At 40.7% G+C, this 22443-nt stretch overlaps 1 protein-coding gene across 1 annotated transcript in view; it reads right to left on the minus strand.

Moving 5' to 3' along the window:
* Positions 1 to 22443, minus strand: part of LOC124605123 (ER degradation-enhancing alpha-mannosidase-like protein 2) — a 123021-nt gene that overhangs the window by 13520 nt on the left and 87058 nt on the right. The window contains exons 7-8 of the mRNA XM_047136599.1: positions 20617 to 20781; positions 8907 to 9096 (exon numbers count right to left, since the gene is read on the minus strand). Coding sequence (XP_046992555.1) covers positions 8907 to 9096; positions 20617 to 20781 — 355 coding nt within the window. The remainder of the gene's footprint in view (positions 1 to 8906; positions 9097 to 20616; positions 20782 to 22443) is intronic.

The raw sequence follows: 22443 nt of genomic DNA on the forward strand, positions 1-22443 counted from the left end.
TGGAAGAAAGACTGTCACCACTGAGTAGTTGATGTTAGATATCTACATCGACTGGCATATTGCCCTTTGTCTCAACCGAAAGTCACTGCATGTAAGGGGACATTGTAACTTGCCACTAAAACTATTTTAAATTTTTCTTTGTTTATTGTATTCACCAGCTTGCTGCCCTAAATTCCTGTACGTCTTGTTACCCAGCAGAATATAACATCCTTTTCTACAGATTGTAGGTGAAAAAGCGTGTTCTGGATGGTTTGGCCAGATATACTGAGCAGCATCCATGGAATCAGAATAGATGAGGAATTTATGTGCTCAAATACATATAATTTGCTCCACGTATGTCAAGATAGCATGTTGCTCACCAATAGAAATGTTAAGCAAATTTGGTAATGGGTTCTTGAGAATATTAGTGGGGCAAACTACAGAGCAGCAAAGGAGACTGCCTCCACTTAGTGTCAACAATAAATTGTCAAATAATTGCAGCACTGGTGTACTCTCTTCAAAAACTTAATTTTATAAATAAATTCTGGCGTACTGTCTCCCTTATATTCCAGAAGATCTAAAGATTACCTGGGACCTCTTGAAAGACCAAAGTAGCAGTCTACACCACCGACAGTAAGTGTGTTGCTGCACAGATCAGAAATGACACTTTCACTAATGGCAATTCAGAGAATGCCATTACAAGGCAATTCAGAGAATGCCATTACAATGGGATGCAGTGCTGTTGGTGGTAACAGAAAATGTGGTAACACTGGGGATATTGGCTTGAGGGAAACCATATTCACATTCAAACCGGTCTGTCAGTATTTTCAAAAACACAATACTTGAAGCAGCACTCTGAGTCAGAGGGTGGAAATCGTTAAGAGACTGCTTTCAAATGGTATCACAGGCCTTATAAAGATTGAGAGAGACACCAAGAAACTCTTGCTTGCATTGGAAAGCTTCTAGGATAGCCCCCCTTAAGCAAGGTCAAGTTATAAACTGTAGAATAGCCCTGAATTCAAAATTTAAGGCAACTTAGGAGTTATATGAAGATGGTATCTGTTCTTTCAGGCATGTCCGAAAGAACAGATACCATCGGTGGCCGTGCAGCTCTCTAGAGTGAAATGATAATTATATCAAGACCCTAAGCTGCCAACAGGCGTTGATATACATCAATGTAGTGTGTGGACATTATGTTGGGAATGTGGGTCTCATGGGGAACGTACTATCCTCTGTGCCCTCGGTGGCTCAGATGGATAGAGTGTCTGCCATGTAAGCAGGAGATCCCGGGTTCGAGTCACAGTCGGAGCACACATTTACAACTGTCCCTGGACATGTCTGAAAGAACAGATACCATCTTCATATAGTTAAGGCTAACCAGCCATTGAACCTCCTTCTGTGCGGATGCACACGCATTGCCCGAACTCTGATTGAACTCGGTAAGATTGTCTGCCACAAGTAACGAGTGTAATGGGCAGGGGCACTACGAATGCAGTGTGTGGACATTATGTAGGGAATGTGGGTCTCACGGGGAGCATGCAAGGGATAAGTCCCTGCAGTCACACTATCCTCTGTGCCCTTGGTGGCTCAGATGGATAAAGCATCTGCCATGTAAGCAGGAGATCCCGGGTTCAAGTCCCGGTCGGGGCGCACAGTTTCAACTGTCCCCGTCGATGTATATCAACGCCTGTCGGCAGCTTAGGGTCTTGATTTAATTATCATTTCAATTTAGGAGTTGCCTTGACTCAGAATCCAGGCAAGAATTTATACTGAGATTTCCTTCTATGCAGCTACTAATGACAACACAATGATAATCACTCAGCAAGTCCCTTCCTTTCCTGGTTTCAAGAGGGTATTGGTACTGCATCCCTCCAAGAGTTGGGGAAGTCACCTTCCTTCTCCCAAGTAAGTTGAACAGGATAAAAATGATTTTTCCATCTGCCACTTTGAAGTGCAACGTGCTGTCAGGATCCAAAGACAATGTTCAACCTTGGTCCCACAAAGATATGGGTGCATCGCAAATTTGCTCATTATGGGAATATTGTCTCAAATGCCCATCTCAGTAACGGCTCTGTGCTGACAGACAGCTGGCAGTAGTGATGAGTCTACAAAAATATTCTGCCATTCTCTGTGCTATGTCTCTCTGGCTGATCTGAAGACAACTATGTCTCATTTCACTAATAACTGAGCACCTCTAATTTCACCTAGAAATTATCCACGCGGTTTACATACTAATGCTGACTTGATGGAATACTTTATAGAGTTCAGGGATTCACAACATGAATCTCATTTTGTTGTTCTTAATAATTCAGTGACATTTGGCTCCAGCTATCCACAATTCTGTGAAGTTCTCTACAGCTCATCAGTGTTCGAACCACTGTGAAGGTGCACCATTCAGCAGATAGCAAGCGGCCTTTGTAGATGGCCTACAGAATTAATGCATCAGTGGCTTGGTGGATCATAGTGCCACATTCATAATGTGACAGACCCAATCTTGTATTCTGTCTCAAAGCTCAAACATGCACAGTTCGCTATACAGCATTTGGTTAGTCTTGCTGAGCATCAGTTTAATTTCAAAGGCTGCCTTTGGGAAACTACTTTATCTGCAAGTTGTACCTGAATCAGGAGAGCAAACCAATGACCACTTTCCACTGAACAGTGTTAGCAAGGGCTGTAGTGCACTTCGAGAAAGAGTCTGTAAATAATGATTCCATGGTAGCACTGAACTGGGTATCTGTCTCACATTTAGAAGATGTGAGGTTATTGAGATCTGCTTGGACAGATGGGTGGTTTGAAGTGCCCACTTTCCACTTTAGGAGAAGGGGGAAGTGTCCAAGACCTGGATTGAATCCATGTTGTGGATTAGAAATGGGGCTGGTGTGCCAGCCAGCCTGGAGACAGATTTTAAGGCTCATCCACTGAGATAAACACTGGACTGGTTCTCATGTCCCACCCTAGATACACAAGTCACAAACACTTTGAAATATGTTATCACATTTGACGATGGACTGTATCTGGTACCAAGTGCCACAGGTTTTGAATCCACGCCAGATGGCACGGACCTCGATGACCACCAGAGATCACTGCAGCAGTCGCACCGCAAGCCGTGTCTGAACGCGCTTCTGGCCCTGAGTCCAACATGAGGGTGCCACTGTGGAGCATGTGGTCCCATACCCTGTTGTGTATTTAGTCAGCTGCATCTCACTCAGCGAGGCAGTCTGGTATTTGCATTGATTCAGTTGACATCTCACTTACAGACATCGTGTTTACATTGCGTGTGTTTACTTCCCGTTATGAATAGGCGTTGTTTTGATTTTGTGAGGTTGGCTCTTGTGACCCCATGGCTTAGTACTTTGTTGTTGATCTTGGTGTCTTGCTTGGTTGTCTGTTGTCATGCTTGTCCTTTCATTCCCATTCGTCCGTCTTGTTTGTTTGCAGGCCGCTCCAGTTGGTCCCACCGCGTTTTCGTTAGCGGCAACCCCGTGACAGTCCCTGATGCAGTTACAACACTGTACACTAGATGGAGACAGATGGGGTACACACATTCATCCCAGGGGAGGAATTGCCTTTGGGACTACTGATCTCATTGTAATAATAGCATCTATACAAAAATGGTTGGTCCTCTGTGTAAGTGGAGACACACCATACCTGTCGCAATCCCGCACTGACTGGTTAAAGGGCACTAGAATGGATGGAATGTTATTGAAGAGAAGAGGCTTCCAATAGCTCTCCGCTTGGGCCACTTTTTAGCAGAATGTCTTAACATGTGAGGTTTGTTCAAATTTTCACAAAGGTAGAATCAATGTGACAGCTGTCTAGCGATGTCTGTGAGAGCATTTTGGTCTAAACAAGGAACATATTGTCACAATTCACTACTGCAGTGGCTTGTAATCTGATGTATTGGAGGAAAGGTAAGGAATTGTATTTGCCTCTTCCACTGAAATAATTCTTTCCATGCGAGGCACTTACCAAGGTCCCACCAGTATCCTTCCCTAGACCTTCCAGTCAAGATAAAATAATGGCAAAATCTGGGGTACGCATAAGAAATTTCAATATCCGTATCTTCATTAGATGCTTCCTCTTGCGATCTATCAGATGCCAAAAGAAAAACACAATTTGATAGCTTTGACAGTATTCTTTTAGATATGGTATTCTTGTTTAAGTGTTTGCCTTTTGGGACCGATAGCTTTGGCACTGTTCTTTTATGCTTGGTATTCTTGTTTAAGTGTTTGCCTTTTGGAAATGGCAGAGCAGTTTGATTTTGTGAAAGAGTGACTATATTTTCTTGGTCATCCTGCGATATGGGTGCAGCAATAATCATGTTGTTTGATTTGCTGGATGTTTGCATTTGCAGATACTTATGCCACCTGTACTTGACTTGGTCAGTGTGCCTCTAGGCTGGGTGAAATAGGCTCTTTCAATACTGAGATGAATGATTTTAAGCAACTAGGGAGATGAATGGCTGTAAGCAATATATTTGCCTCAGAATACATTGTAAGTAACTTTTAATCTCCTATACTCTCATCTGTAAACTGTGCATCCTATACTCCCTGTAGAGTGGCTACAAGAACAACTTACATATACTGACGTAGCACCATATTCAGTGCCCAACTTGGGAGCTGATAAACTGCATGCTTCACATTAAACTTGACCTTTACACACTATGATAGTATGCCACATAATTACTTCAAAAGGCTCATAGGATTGGGCATATAAGGATGAACTTTTGGGCTGCAAGGTATTTTGGTCACTTTAAATATAAAAGGTAAGTACAAAAGCAGCTATCTTCTCCAATTCTTTATTCTTCTGTTTCTTAACATCTGTCACTTCAGTTACACCACTTACTTTCCATTCCTGTAGTAGCTGTTTTGTGACAAGAAGTATTACACCCCTGCAGCTGTCTGCACCTTTACTATAATTTTATGCAGAGAGCAGCTTGGTAGTGATAGCATTCTCTCCAAGCTTTTTTGGATTTAACATATTGTTCACTTGTGTAACTTCCACAATTTCTACCAGTTGTGTGTCACGCTGCACACTCTTGATCTATGTGAGAAAACCTTTAGGACTTTCCAGTGCTTTATGAATATAAAACAGTGGCATATTTTCATAGGTTCCATCACAATTTTTTCTTACGATAAAAGCATTATTCATCAGAGGTTATGGTTGGATAGGATTGTTTACCATTTCTGGTATAACTGTCTGCTATGGCTGAGTGTGAATGGGCCACCTAAATTGCAGCAAAGGTTATCAGAATTACTAGACTGAGTGTGAATGGGCCACCTAAATTGCAGCAAAGGTTATCAGAATTACTAGACTCTGAAGAAGTATCACAAGCAGTGAGGAAGAATAGTCAATCCCAACAGAACTTAACACTGAGGCTTTCTGCTACAATTTTGTCCCAACCTTGAGATCTGAGTAGTTCAACAACAATGATCCCTGCTGTCTGAGACATATAGTGTTTCACCGTCACACCAAATGGTGGTCTTTGAATTATGGTGGTCTTTGAATTATGCCCAAAGCTTATGGTGCCAAATGATAATGCTACTATTGACCAGACTTCAGCTCAGAAACCCCAGGTATGCCAAACACATACCCTGCCACAACTCACTGAGAATTTATAGTGACATTTCTGAGAATATAAAAAAATGTCAATTATTAGTCTGTACACATGAGCTCAGTTAAAAATATGCATATATATATACACTCAGAAACTATCATCAATATTTCCAATTTCTTTATACATTAAAAGCTTCTCTGTCCTATTAATGTCCTCTTTCTATGTATTTGTTTGTTCCTCTCTTTCTACTTATTCATATGTTTGTAAGAAAAGAACTGTTCTACACACCACAGCCTGTCTTTTGAGGTACACAGAGATTATTATGTATTCATCCCAAACAAGAAATGTTTATAAAATTTGTACCTCCAGTTTGAAATACCGTGGATATATAAATGCACTTACATGCCATGGATGTGAAACAAATCTTTCATTGTTCATGCATATGGGTTTAACTTTAACAATATTATAAAAAGGATAGATGCTACTCACCACATAGCGGAGATGCTGAGCCCACATAGGCACAACAAAAAGACTGTCAGAAAATGAGTTTTAAGCCAACAAGGCCTTAAATAGAACACCCCACCCCACACACACACATGCGCACACAAATGCAACTCACACACATGACAGCGGTTTCTGGCTGCTGAGGCCAGTCAGAGACTCGGGTTATGTGTGTGTGAGTTGAATTTGTGTGTGTGTTTTCTATCTCCAACAAAGACCTTGTTGGCTGAAAGCTCATTTTCTGACAGTCTTTTTGTTGTGCCTATATGTGACTCAACATCTCCGCTACATTGTGAGTAGCAACTATCCGTTTCATAATACAGGGTGTACATAAAGTCCAGAAACACTTTCAATTATTTATTGCACAAGAACTAAACTTTGTACAGATATCACTCATATCGCATTTTGAAGAGAAACTCTGAAAGTTTTATTTTACAAACATTCAATATGCGAACCATGAGTGATCCATCAGACGTCAATATGGTAATCGAATTCTTGCCATACCTGTTCCACCATAGCATTGTAAACTGTGGCAGTCGTTTCCCGTATTCTCTCCTGGAGATCTGCTACATTACATGGTAGAAGTGGTACATACACCAGATCTTTAATGTGTCCCACAGGAAAAAGTCACACAGAGTGAGATCCGGTGATTGGGGAGGCCATTTGTCGAACTCCAACACACAGAAAGCTCATTCCACACCTGAACTTGCCATGTTTGTGACTAGTGCTAACTATTGGCAAATTACCCAGCTAGGGTGTGATGAGATATGTATGATACCTGTACAATGTTTGGTTCTTGTGCAATAAATAATTGAAAGTGTTCCCGGACTTTATGTACGCCCTGTATTGTTACATTCCATCCTGGATTTTGTACTGTTGGGTTTAACTTAAATCACGCAATGACACAAGCATAGCAGAAATGAATACGAGAGCTGCACTACTGAATAGTATGAGATTTAGTATTGCGATCTGGTTTTTGAACAAGTAAGAAAAGCAACAAAAATTTAAAGAAGGTGAAGTGATGTTGAGAGAGAAATAAACTAATTTTGGCAATAGGAAGCTATTTTGCTGTCCAATGCATACATAGGCACAGAACAACTTCAGTAGCACAGAGTTAACTCTGGACATGGACTCAAAATTCTGCATGATAATATGTACATGACACAATTACCAGCTTGACAACTATCATCTTTTGTTGTCACTCATTCAATGTGGCAGTCACATGTTACATTTACCACGAAGATCCAGAAATGAAGGTGGTTAGCAGAATATGGATTTAAATGCAGATCCACACAGATGCAATCATGCAGGCTATTAAAGAAGGGAAGAGTCATGTCAACAGCATACTTAACCTACTGTTTTGATAGCTCAGTGCTACAACAACCATACAGAAAGGATTAATGTGGGGTGAAGCATTATCATGTAGTGCACGTAATCCTTTTGCATCATAATTGTAGCAGCAAACCCAGGTAAACGTCAGAAGCAATTCTCTCTGAAACAAAAGTGGTCCTCAGACTTCAGAAAGAGGACACAGCATGAACACAACCCATTTCAAGAAATCATAGATGTGTACCACAATCACATGAGGGTTTTCTGTACCCAAAATATGTACAATGGGACAATTCACCTAGCCAGACTCATCAAACATGGCTTCACAATTAAATACCAACTTTTGTAAGAGCTATCATCTTCTAGTTACTTTGGAATTCTTTGGAAATGTGAAAATGAAGTTCATTGGCCTGATGAACCAACATCTGCAACAACTGAGATCAGTACTGTTACACATGAAGACATTTGCATATCATGTGCCAGACTGTTGGCTGAGGTATATAGAGTTCATAATTCATGCAGTTTATCAGAGATCCTGGTAGATGTTTTTCTTACAGGTTCCATCTTTTCAGGTCCCCATCTATCTGGTTGTCTTACAGTCCTATTGAATATGTTATGCCACGCATGAATTGCTTTGTGTTGAAGCTTCTGTTTAAAACAAGGATGAAAAATTCACACAAAGATTCTAAGCTCCCCATGTACTGAAATTACTGAAACTTTGTAGTGCACCCTGCAAGATAGTAGCACAGGTTTTACAAATCAAAACTTGGAGACATTTCTCTCTTGTAGGGGTAGTGTCTGCATATTCTACAATTCTTATGACTAAACCTTAACTATATTTGAGAAATGGTTGTTAAACTGGAATACACAAAACCTGGATCTAAGTTCCATTCCAATGTAGTAACTATACACAGTTGAAGATTGTGCTATGACTCGAAGGCTACTGCCATTAACAAAGGGAAACTAATACAGAATAATTGTGTACCAGCATTGCTTGCAGTAAGGGGAAAGGTTGCTTTCTCTCTGTACTACCACTCTAATTGTAAGCAATTGCTTTCTTTCATAACACGATACCGAGATTTTCCTCTAAAGTTAATACACATAAGGGAATTTTAATTAATTGTGCAGAGAACCTGAGCTTCAAAATGCTTGGAAATAGTAAAATAAGGATTTTACTGAAGATGGCTGTCACAATAGTATCCTACTGGGATAAGAAGTATGTTATACCACTGACTCTTTAGAAATTACATTAATTCACATTAACCTGCTCAAAACTGGGATAAGAAGTATGTTATACCACTGACTCTTTAGAAATTACATTAATTCACATTAACCTGCTCAAAACTGTTTTAACTGAAACAGAGCTAATTCATCTTTTTGTACATTCCATTCTGATACTAAGAACATTGATCATGCTTGTGAAATTCATGGCCAATGCCACAACTTAAGGTATTGGCCACTGACAGCCCATACAACACAAACAAATTAAAATAATTACTGCATATGCCACTCCAAACTACAATAATATTAATGAGTGTACCTGTGTTAAAAATGTAACCACCAGCTTCCAGGACACACTCTCCCCAAGCAGTTTGTACAATTGTTCCTTTATCTCCTCTGTTATGTATGAAATTGTCTGGATCGAAAAGCAAATATAAATACTTGGTGGTTTCTGCAAGGAAAAAAGATTCCATTCTATCCTCCTTGCGGTGGTCTCTTACATCCTTTATCTGCAACATATGTTCATATTGTCTTTCAGCGATAGTAAAAGGTCAAATTATCAGCAAAAAGACAGATCACAGTATAGTCTCATTTCTAAAGTGTCCAGAGATTCTAAAAAATTAAAATGAGACCAAGTTGCAAATGAAGTAAAACTATATTAATAAACACTTGCCTTAGGAAAAATCAGCTGTTTAGAGCACACAGACATAAAAACAAAAATTATTAGTTATTTCAGTAAAAAGTTACACTTTTTACAAAGACAGTGAAGAATAAAATTCAACTACAATTGGAACAAAACAAATATGGGAGGAATAGGAATTACTAGTCTAAGAAGGACACATAAATCAACTACTTCATCAATCTGCACTTTCCGTGAGTTGGGTTCTCATACTTTGTAGCACTCTTAATTTTCTCTACTCACTTTCTCCTTTCTCTCACTTTCTTCTGAGGAATTCTCAGCTGCCCTTTGCTCTGCACCTACCATGTGAATTCCTGAAGTTGTGATTAACTGCACTGTGATAGTTACAGATCCAACATCCCTAGCGATCATGACGACATTGTGAATGACTATGAGAGAGGCTTCAGTCAAATTTTGGACAATAATGAAGTTGTCAGGGAAACCTCTTGTAAGGCTGGCATTGCCTTGGAGGAGACTTCAAAGAAACTTGATAAATCTCTCCACATTTTCATGTCCACTCTTGACTCCAATGACCATAATCCAGAACTGATTGATGCGAATACGATCCCCATCAAATTCTTTGAGGATTTCCTTTACTGACCTGAACTGTACTACATTTTGGAAGTCAGGGGCAATAGTGTGAGCCACATGACCACCAAAGCGATTTAAGGTAGTGAGTCGTGTCAATGCTATGCCTGTCTCTTCTCAGGGTCGGTGTTAATTGCCACTTCTGGATATAAAGATGAAATACCCTTCATAAAGCAATATCACTGGGGCAATTTATCCAGAATTTTGAACATCATACGCTCTAAGGCAATCTTTCTGGAATGTCAATATATCTTTTTCCAGTACATCACACCAACTCAGAGCTTTTTCGGTGCTATACCTGATGTCCACTGTCTGAGGTTGCAACTGATTTATCTTGTAGTTAAGATCTATTTTGAAGGAACAAACTTCTGGTTTTACAAATTTTGTCATTAACTGTTTGACATTGGGTGTGCTATGGAGTACCTTAGGCAGATAGCGTCCAGGGCTGGAAGGAAAGCCAACATGCACTCAATACTCAATATGTCTGCTCATCCGAGATATGGAGGCAGCCTTGCCTGCGGCTACTGAGTGTGCAGGGTGCGGTTGTCTACAAGTTGTGGCTTACGTCGGCACCAATGACACCTGTCACATGGATTCTGAGGTGTCCTCAGTTCATACAGGTGGCTGGCGGAAGTTGTGCAGGCTGATAGCCTCATGTGGCTCGCAAGCAGAGTTAGCAATTTGCAGCATTGTTCTCGGCGTTGACTGGGGTCCTTTTGTTTGGATCCCAAGTAGAGGGTCTCAACCAGGGAATTCATAGACTCTGTGACAGTCTTGGCACCAGATTTCTAGACCAGCATCATCAATTGGGAATTTGTAGGACTCCCCTTGACAGGTCAGGGTGCACTACACAAAGTAAGCGCTACTCAAGTAGCAGAGTACTTCTGGAACGCATGAGGGTTTCTTACGTTAGACAGTAGTCTGAGGTGCTTTGATGAAAACTCACCAGTCGATATGCAGCAAGGGAAGTCAGATGAAATTCTGAATAAAGACACTTTGATTGTCAAAATGTTGTCAGCAAACTGTAAAAGTATTCATAATGAAGCTCCCAAATTACTGCCCTCCAAGGAAATTCTCACACTCAAGTAATTCCTGGGACTGAGAGTTGGCTGAAACCCAAGGTGGAAAGCTCTGAGGTATTTAGCAGATCATGAAATATATATCAGAAAGACAGATTAGAGGCTATAGGTGGGGGGAGTGTTCATTGCAGTTGACAAAAAATATTGTCCCTTTGAGGTCGAAGTTGAGTGTGATAGTAAAGTTACCTGGTCATATATAACAGGCTTAGGTGAAAACAAGTTAATTGTTGGGTATTTTTATTGGCCAACTGATTCTGCTGTGACAGTTGTAGAGTAATTCAAAGAAAGTCTCTGGTCAGTAGCAGATAAATACCTGGATCATGCAATACTAGTGGAGGTAACTTTAACCTACAGAGTATAGACTTGGATGTCTAGGGATTCATTGCAGAGGGTACAAACAGACAGGCAAGCCAAGTACTTTTGAACAGTTTTCTGAAAACTGTCTTGAGCAGCTAGCTCAGCAACCCACACACAATGGAAACACCTCAGACCTTAAAACTGCAAACAGACCGGACCTTATTGAGAATGTCATCATAGAAATGAGAATTAGTGATCATGATATTATAACAACTATGACTATGAAAGTTAATAAATCAGTCAAGAAACTTAGGAGAGTGTTTCCGCTAGACAGAGGAGATAAGCAGTTGTTGCATCTCACTTACACAGTGAACTGACATCACTTATTTCCAGATGGACAAAGAGAAATTATGGGTAAAGTTTAAGCAGACTGTATATTGTGGTCTGGATATTCATGTGCCTAGCAAGTGGATAAAGGATGGAAATGATCCAGTATGGTTTAATAACATAATTCAGAAAATGCTGAAGAAGCAGAGGCAGTTGCACTCTCTGTTCAAAAGGGAATGCAAGAATGATGACTAGCAGAAGTTAATAGAGATTCTTACAACTGTGAAAAGATCTATGCGCAAAGCACACAACAACTACCACCGTCACACCTTAGGGAAAAGATCTGGCAGAGAACCCAAGAAAATTCTGGTCCTTTCTAAAATCACTAAGCAGGTCTAAGGCTGTTCACTCCCTTGTTGACCAGTCGGATGTGGCACGTGAAGACAGCAGAAAGAGAGCTGAAGTTTTAAATTTCACATTCACGGACAGACTCCTATTGGATCACACGGTAATGAAGTTCCCTGACATACAGAAACAACTTAAAGATCTGAAAGCAAATAAATCACCAGGTCCACATGTAACCCCAATTCTGTTTTACAAAGAGTACTCTATGGCATAGGCCCATTACCTAGCCTGAATTTATCAGGTATCTCTTCTCCAGACTTTGTGCTGGTCGGAAAAAAGTGCAGGTGACTCCAGTATATAAGAAAGCTACAAGAATGGACCCACAAAATTATAGACCAATATCCCTAACTGAGGTTTGCTGCAGAATCCTTTAATATATTCTCAGTCTGAACATAAAAAACTTCCTTGAGACTGAGAAGCTTATGTCCACAAATCAGCACGGTTATAGACCGCATCACTTGTGTGAAACTCAGCTTGCCCTTTCCTCATGTGGTATACTGCAAACAATGGATGAAGGGCAGACAGATCATTCCATATCTCTAGATTTCTGGAAAGCATATAACACAGTGACCCACTGTAGGCTGTTAACGAAGGTACCAGTATATGGAGTAAGTTCACAGATATGTGAGTGACTTGAAGACTTCTTAAGTAACAGAACCCAGTATGTTGTCCTCATTCTTGAGTGTTCATCAGAGGCAAGGGTATCATCAGGAGTGCCCCAGGGAAGTGTGATAGGACCGCTGTTCTCTATATACACAAATGATTTGACAGACAGAGCAAGATGCCAAAGTTGAGTGTCTGTAGGAAGATATAAGATGACTTAGACAAAATTTCTAGTTGGTATGATCAATGGCAGCTAGCTCTAAATGTGGATAAATGTAAGTCAATGCAATGAGTAGAAAGAATAAACCTGTAATGTTCGGAAAAAATTATTACTAGTGTCTTGCTTGATACAGTCACGTCATTTAAATACACTATGTGATCAAAAGTATCTGGACACCCCCAAAAACATACATTTTTCACATCAGGTGCATTGTGCTGCCACTTACTGCCAGATACCCCATATCAGGGTCCTCAGTAGTCATTCGACACACAGAGAGAGAGAGAGAGAGAGAGAGAGAGAGAGAGAGAGAGAGAGCAGAATGGGGTGCTCTGCAGAGCTCACAGACTGAATGTGGTCAGGTGATTGGGTGTCACTTGTGTCATACACCTGTAAACAAGACTTCCATACTCCTAAACATCCCTAGGTTCAATGTTTCCGATGTAATAGCGAAGTGGAAATGTGATGGGACACGTACAGCATAAAAGCGTACAGGTCGACCTCGTCTGCTGACTGACAGAGACCACCGACAGTTGAAGAGGGTCGTAATGTGTAACAGGCGGACATATATCCAGACCATCACACAGGAATTCCAAACTGCATCAGCATCCACTGCAAGTACTATGACAGTTAGGTGGGAGGTGAGAAAACTTTGATTTCATGGTTGAGTGGATGCTCATAAGCCACATCACGCCCCATAAATGCCAAACAATGCCTCGCTTGCTGTAAGGAGCTTAAACATTGGACAACTGAGCATTGGAAAAATGTTGTGTGGAGTGATGAATCACGGTACATAATGTAACGATCCGATGACAGGGTGTGGGTATGGCAAATGCCTGGTGAACGTCATCTGCCAGCGTGTGTAGTGCCAACAGTAAAATTCGGAGGTGCTTGTGTTATGGTGTGTTCGTGTTTTTCCTGGAGGGGGCTTGCACCCCTTGTTGTTTTGCATGGCACTTTCACAGCACAGGCCTACATTGATGTTTTACGCACCTTCTTGCTTCCCACTGTGATGGCGATTGCATTTTTCAACACGGTCAAGGACCTGTTCATAATGCACAGCCTGTGGTGGAGTGGTTATATGACAATAGCATCCCTGTAATGGACTGGCCTGCACGGAGTCCTGAGCTGAATCCTACAGAACACCTTTGGGATGTTTTGGAATGCCGTATTCGGGCCAGGCCTCACTGACCAACATCGATACCTCTCGTCAGGGCAGCACTCTGTGGTACAGAAGGCAAGCGGTCAACTTCGGTTTATTGGGAGGATTCTAGGAAAGTGTGGTTCATCTGTAAAGCAGACTGCATATAGGACACTGGTACAACCTATTCTTGAGTACTGCTCGAGTGTTTGGGATCTGTACTACATTGGATTGAAGGAAGTCATAAAAGCAATTTAAAAGCAGGCTGACAGATCTGTTACTGATAGGTTTGAACAACATGTAAATATTCTTTACCTTTGTACTTCCTTACACAGTTTTGAACAGCTTTTAGTATTTGCCGAGTACAGGCTGACACCATTTTATTTTCCACTCATCAATGGGACAATACTTCTGCAGGAAAACAGATGTGCTTGGAGTACTGTTGAAATCAGCTTGGCAGGAGGGAACATTCCTTAATAGATTATATACAGTACTTGGAAACTGAACAAAGTTACAACCAATGGTAGCAAAACCTGTCCAATATTTTGTTATGGTTGGTCACACACTGTTTCATTTTCTCCCAGTACTACTTTCTTTTTACTGACCTTCAGCAGCTCACTGAAATTTTCAGCCCACCGGTCTAAAATCTGTTCTCCTCTTACAAAATTTCCTTCTTTAACTGTACAGGATAGAGTACATAGTTGAAAGCTTTCTTCAATTCCTCCCTTGTAGAATTTGCTTACTTCTTGGTCGTTATATCCTTCTTCTTCTTCTAGCTCCATGATCCATTTCTTCTCTAATTCTCGTTTCTCTCTAGTACAAATTCTGTCTCCTCTTCCCTTTTCTTGATGAATTCTTCTGAATTATCTCTTGTTGCCCTGTCTGTCATTTTCTTTCTTGCCTCATTTCTTTCTGCCACTGTCGTTTTAGAATCTTCACCAAACTACCCTGCTCTTTTCACCCTTTCTTCTGTAACTAACACTACTTCTGCAATTTCTTGTGGAACATCTTGCATCACTCTCCACTTCCCTTCAATGTTATCCACAGCCCCACTTTGTTTAGCCAAAATTTCTTCTGCAGTTCTCTTTCATACTTTTTGGATACTCCTTTATCTTTTAATTTGGAAACATTGTATCTTTGTGGGGCTTTTCTCTTTCCTCTGGATCTAAAGACAGCTATGTTTTATCTGTATTTCACACTTACCATATAATGATCCAAGATGAAGTCAGCCCCACTGCAACTATCAATGTCAAGGATGTCAGATGCATGTATCCTGTCAATTACCACATGGTCAATTTGATTAAAAGTAGTGCTATCTGGCAAGCACCATGTGGTTTACACAATGTTCTTTTTTTGTAGCTACGTACTCTTCACCAACATTGCATTGCCCATGGCAAAGTCTGTAGCCTTCATCCATTTTCATTTGACATCTCACGCAGACTTACATTTCCTCTAAAGGCTTCTTCTTTTCCCACTTTTGCACTGAAGTCATGTATCACTATTTTCACATCTTGCCCTGGTATACCTTCTAATTCCTGTTCCAGTAAACTATAAAACTCGTCTTTCACTTCGTTTTTATCATCTTCTGTAGGTGCATACACACACATGAGAGCGATGTTGAAGAAATGGACCACTACTCTCAAAGTGCACACACTTTCACTTACAGGGTTAAAATTTGTGATTGCTTCTTCATACTTATTGTCTATAAGAAAGCCTGTGCCACCTATTATACCACTGACCCCTCCATTAAACCATATTGTACAATCACCACTTCTTATGATACCATCTAATTTCTATCCGATCTCTTGGATTGCTGCTACTCTTATGCGGTATTTCTCCATCTCTTGTTTGAGTCCATGTAGAGCCCCTGGTTTGTTCAAAGTTCTTACATTCCAAGTAGAAAAGTATAAATCATTCTTCCGTTTACCATGTCCTATTCCTTGTATGGGTCATTCATCATTACCATCAGTCCAGCTGTTCCTGTCTGAGTTTTGTGGGATGTACCTGCCTCAAATTCTTCAACTAAACCTTTTGCAGCACTTTTTTAAAAATGAACTGAAGTGAGGTGCATGCTCAAAACCTAGCCCAACCCACTATCCCAAAAACATACAAGCAGACTAAACTCTATCACTACTGTTTCACAGGCAGCAACAATATCTGGTAGCCGTTTAGTGAAAAACGGCTGTAGTCTGAACACAGTGTTTCAATTTACTTTTGATTTTTGGGTCTGCATTTTGGGGGCAAATTTATTGTCTGGAATACATATGGTATGAGATTAACAAGGCTGCTAACATACTAAGAAGATTCGTGTCTCACAGCAGCCAATAGACACAACTGGACCTCTGCCTTTGTCACGTCATCCATCTGCACGTAATCTAGCATCATCAGCTGTTGTCCAGATGTTCCTGCCCTAGGTGCTTGATGCGACTGCCTCAGGATAGGACCTGGTTGCTGGGCCACCCTGCAATCGCATGATGCACTCCATGCCTGCACCATAGCAGACTAAAAATACAAGGAGACTAATTAGAAATACTACTTTTCTTCATTGAATTTGGTAAGCTTCTCACAGAGAGACTAAAACATTGTTCTCATTTTATGAAACACATGAGTTTAGCTTCTAACACATTGCACATTCGATACACTATCATATATCAATTCACAAAAAGAAGAAAGGAAGATTAGGGTTTAGTGGCCTGTTGATAATGAGTTTGTTACAGATGGAGCACTAGTCCAGGCTGCGGAAGGAAATCACCCGTTCCCTGTATAAAAAAGCAACCTGGAATTTGCCTTGCATAATTTATGGGAATCATGTTGTTGTTGTTGTGGTCTTCAGTCCTGAGACTGGTTTGATGCAGCTCTCCATGCTACTCTATCCTGTGCAAGTTTCTTCATCTCCCAGTACCTACTGCAACCTACATCCTTCTGAATCTGCTTAGTGTATTCATCTCTTGGTCTCCCTCTACAATTTTTACCCTCCATGCTGCCCTCCAGAGCTAAATTGGTGATACCTTGATGCCTCAGAACATGTCCTACCAACCGATCCCTTCTTCTAGTCAAGTTGTGCCACAAACTTCTCTTCTCCCCAATCTTATTCAATACCTCCTCATTAGTTATGTAATATACCCATCTAATCTTCAGCATTCTTCTGTAGCACCACATTTCGAAAGCTTCTATTCTCTTCTTGTCCAAACTATTTATTGTCCATGTTTCACTTCCATACATGGCTACACTCCATACAAGTACTTTCAGAAACGACTTCCTGACATTTAAATCTATACTCAATGTTAACAAATTTCTCTTCTTCAGAAACACTTTCCTTGCCATTGCCAGTCTACATTTTATATCCTCTCTACTTCGACAATCATCAGTTATTTTGCTCCCCAAATAGCAAAACTCCCTTACTACTTTAAGTGTCTCATTTCCTAATCTAATTCCCTCAGCATCACCCAACTTAATTGAATTACATTCCATTATCCTCGTTTTGCTTTTGTTGATGTTCATCTTATATCCTTCTTTCAAGACACTGTCCCTCCATTCAACTGCTCTTCCAAGTCCTTTGCTGTCTCTGACAGAATTACAATGTCATCGGCAAACCTCAAAGTTTTTATTTCTTCTCCATGGATTTTAATACCTACTCTGAATTTTTCTTTTGTTTCCTTTACTGCTTGCTCAATATATAGATTGAATAACATCGGGGAGAGGCTACAACCCTGTCTCACTCCATTCCCAACTACTGCTTCTCTTTCATGCCCCTCAACTCTTATAACTGCCGTCTGGTTTCTGTACAAACTGTAAATAGCCTATCGCTTCCTGTATCTGACCCCTGCCACCTTCAGAATTTGAAAGAGAGTATTCCAATCAACATTGTCGAAAGCTTTCTCTAAGTCTACAAGTGCTAGAAGCGTAGGTTTGCCTTTTCTTAATCTAGCTTCTAAAATAAGTCGTAGGGTCAGTATCGCCTCACGTATTCCAATATTTCTATGGAATCCAAACTGATCTTTCCCGAAGTCGGCTTCTACTGGTTTTTCCATTCGTCAGTAAAGTATTCGCGTTAGTATTTTGCAGCCGTGACTTATTAAACTGATAGTTCGGTAATTTTCGCATCTGTCAACACCTGCTTTCTTTGGGATTGCAATTACTATATTCTTCTTGAAGTCTGAGGGTATTTCGCCTGTCTCATATATCTTGCTCACCAGATGGTAGAGTTCTGTCAGGACTGGCTCTCCCAAGGCTGTCAGTAGTTCTAATGGAATGTTGTCTATTCCCGGGGCCTTGTTTCGACTCAGGTCTTTCAGTGCTCTGTCAAACTCTTCACGCAGTATCGTATCATCCATTTCATCTTCATCTACATCCTCCTCCATTTCCATAATATTGTCCTCAAGAACATCGAACTTGTATAGACCCTCTACATACTCCTTCCACCTTTCTGCTTTCACTTCTTTGCTTGGAACTGGGTTTCCATCTGGGCTCTTGATATTCATACAAGTGGCTCTCTTTTCTCCAAATGTCTCTTTAATTTTCCTGTAGGCAGTATCTATCTTACCCCTAGTGAGATATGCCTCTACATCCTTACATTTGTCGTCTAGCCATACCTGCTTAGCCATTTTGCACTTCCTGTCAATCTCATTTTTGAGACGTTTGTATTTCTTTTTGCCTGCTTCATTTACTGCATTTTTATATTTTCTCCTTTCATCAATTAAATTCAATATTTCTTCTGTTACCCAAGGATTTCTAGTAGCCCACGTCTTTTTACCTACTTGATCCTCTGCTGCCTTCACTACTTCATCCCTCAAGGCTACCCATTCCTCTTCTACTGTATTTCTTTCCCCCATTCCTGTAAATTGTTCCCTTATGCTCTCCCTGAAACTCTGTACAACCTGTGGTTTGGTCAGTTTATCCAGGTCCCATGTCCTTAAATTCCCACCTTTTTGCAGTTTCTGCAGATTTAATCTACGGTTCATAACCAACAGATTGTGGTCAGAGTCCACATCTGCCCCTGGATATGTTTTACAATTTAAAACCTAGTTCCTAAATCTCTGTTTTACCATTATATAATCTATCTGAAACCTGTCAGTATCTCCAGGCTTCTTCCATGTATACAATCTTCTTTTATGATTCTTGAACCAAGTGTCAGCTATGATTAAGTTGTGCTCTGTACAAAATTCTACCAGGCGGCTTCCTCTTTCATTTCTTACCCCCCATCCATATTCACCTGCTACGTTTCCTTCACTCCCTTTTCCTACTACCGAATTCCAGTCACCCATGACTATTAAATTTTCACCTCCCTTCACTATCTGAATAATTTCTTTTATTTCATCTTACATTTCTTCAATTTCTTCGTCATCTGCAGAGCTAGTTGGCATATAAATTTGTACTACTGTAGTAGGCGTGGGCTTCGTGTCAATCTTGGCCGCAATACTGCGTTCACTATGCTGTTTGTAGTAGCTTACCCGCATTCTTACTTTTTTATTCATGATTAAACCTACTCCTCCAATACCCCTATTTCATTTTGTATTTATAACCCTGTATTCGCCTGATCAAATGTCTTGTTCCTCCTGCCACCGAACTTCACTAATTCCCACTATATCTAACTCTAACCTATCCATTTCCCTTTTTAAATTTTCTAACCTACCTGCCCGATTAAGGGATCTGACATTCTACGCTCCGATCCATAGAACGCCAGTTTTCTTTCTCCTGATAACGACGTCCTCTTGAGTAGTCCCCGCCCGGAGATCCGAATGGGGGACTATTTTACATCCGGAATATTTTACCCAAGAGGACGCCATCATCATTTAACCATACAGTAAAGCTTCATGCCCTTGGGAATCATGGAACATCTAAATCTGAATGGCTGAATGGGGATTTGAGCTGCTGTCCTCACAGATATGAATCCAATATCTTAACCATGTGTCACCTTTCTTAGTGTAAGCTCACACAGTATACTAGGAGATAAATATCAATAATATAGGTACCTATCTGGAACGAACACCTCTACAACAGCAACTTAGTGGAACAGATATCCATAATACAGCAACACGGAACAAAACAATTAATCAACATAGACTTTTAGTAGAATCAAGATAACAGTAACATACAGAATGAACTTACAGATCTATTCTTTCAGTTTATACTGTTGTACCCTTCATATTTTAAGCAGTTTCTTATTAAGAACATACAATACAACATACTGAATGTTATTCAACTTTCATAATTCATCAAACATACGGTACATATTTTCCATGAAGTTAAACTTCAGTACTATGCATGTTAACACAGACATCTAATTCCCTTTATATGCTTATTTACATTACCTACTTATCACAACCAGAGGAAACACAGCAGAACAGAATTTCCTTTCCCTGAAAAGCATTCTCTTCAACAATGTTTTTTGCACGCAAAAAGATATTTTATAAGCAAATAAAAGTAAGTTTACGGTGTATGGGTAGTGGTAGGAAACACAGTCATTGCATTCCTCAATCGGAAGAAAGATTGATGAGTTTGTGCGTAAACAAAGCTCAGAAACCACTGTAGTTAGAAACAAGAACTAACTTGTAATGCCTACCAAAACCTAACATCATATGGTTCCACTATGTATTGGAGCCTGTGAATGAATTTTTGTGTCAAAGGTGTTCAAGCTATGTCTTGTGATGAGACTGGCACTACCAAATACAAATCTGCAAGTAACATAAGTACCGTAGCATATCCACATGGGGTCCTGGCACTGTGCTGAATGCTCCGAAGGATGTCTTTTCCTACTTCTATCAAATACGGATCACGTGTAGCTCTGTACAAATACATAACTGATTCCACAAGCTCAGGACGCAAAGGGTAACCTTCCCGATTTGTCCCAACCTCCCCCTGAAACATAAGTGAAATTCATTTAATAGTAAACTATCTATATTACAGCATGTTATATATTTTAAAAATTAACAAATGTTGTTAAATGCTGGACATACCAGGTGATCAAAAAGTCAGCATAAATTTGAAAACTGAATAAATCATGGAATAATGTAGATAGAGAGGTACAAATTGACACACATGATTGGAATGACATGGGGTTTTATTGGAACCAAAAAAATACAAAAGTGCAAAAAATTTCCGACAGATAGCGCTTCATCTGATCAGAATAGCAATAATTAGCATAACAAAGTAAGACAAGCAAAGATGATGTTCTTTACAGGAAATGCTCAATATGTCCACCATCATTCCTCAACAATAGCTGTAGTCGAGGAATAATGTTGTGAACACCACTGTAAAGCATGTCCGGAGTTATGGTAAGGCAATGGCGTCGGATGTTGTCTTTCAGCATCCCTAGAGATGTCGGTAGATCACGATACACTTGCGACTTCAGGTAACCCCAAAGCCAATAATGGCACGGACTGAGGTCTGGGGACCTGGAAGGCCAAGTGTGACGAAAGTGGTGGCTGAGTACACGATCATAACCAAATGACGAGCGCAAGAGATCTTTCACGCGTCTAGCAATATGGGGTGGTTCTAATAAAACCTCATGTCATTCCAAGCATGTGTGTCAATTTTTACATCTCTATCTACATTATTCCATAGTTTTAATAGAGGGAAACATTCCACGTAGGAAAAATATATCTAAAAACAATGATGATGTGACTTACCAAATGAAAGTGCTGGCAGGTCGACAGACACACAAACAAACACAAACATACACACAAAATTCCAGCTTTCACAACAAACTGTTGCCTCATCAGGAAAGTGGGAAGGAGGGGAAAGACGAAAGGATGTGGGTTTTAAGGGAGAGGGTAAGGAGTCATTCCAATCCCGGGAGCGAAAAGACTTACCTTGGGGGGAAGAAAGGACGGGTATACACTCGCACACACACACATATCCATCCACACATATACAGACACAAGCAGACATATTTAAAGACAAAGAGGTTGGGCAGAGATGTCAGTCGAGGCAGAAGTGCAGAGGCAAAGATGTTGTTGAATGACAGGTGAGGTATGAGTGGCGGCAACTTGAAATTAGCGGAGATTGAGGCCTGGTGGATAATGGGAAGAGAGGATATATTGAAGAGCAAGTTCCCATCTCCGGAGTTCGGATAGGTTGGTGTTAGTGGGAAGTATCCAGATAACCCGGACGGTGTAACACTGCGCCAAGATGTGCTGGCCGTGCACTAAGGCATGTTTAGCCACAGGGTGATCCTCATTACCAACAAACACTGTCTGCCTGTGTCCATTCATGCGAATGGACAGTTTGTTGCTGGTCATTCCCACATAGAATGCATCACAGTGTAGGCAGGTCAGTTGGTAGATCACGTGGGTGCTTTCACACGTGGCTCTGCCTTTGATCGTGTACACCTTCCGGGTTACAGGACTGGAGTAGGTGGTGGTGGGAGGGTGCATGGGACAGGTTTTACACCGGGGGCGGTTACAAGGGTAGGAGCCAGAGGGTAGGGAAGGTGGTTTGGGGATTTCATAGGGATGAACTAAGAGGTTACGAAGGTTAGGTGGATGGCGGAAAGACACTCTTGGTGGAGTGGGGAGGATT

The sequence above is a fragment of the Schistocerca americana genome, chromosome 3 (genome assembly GCF_021461395.2).
Source record: "Schistocerca americana isolate TAMUIC-IGC-003095 chromosome 3, iqSchAmer2.1, whole genome shotgun sequence".
NCBI classification, from domain to species: Eukaryota; Metazoa; Arthropoda; class Insecta; order Orthoptera; family Acrididae; genus Schistocerca; species Schistocerca americana.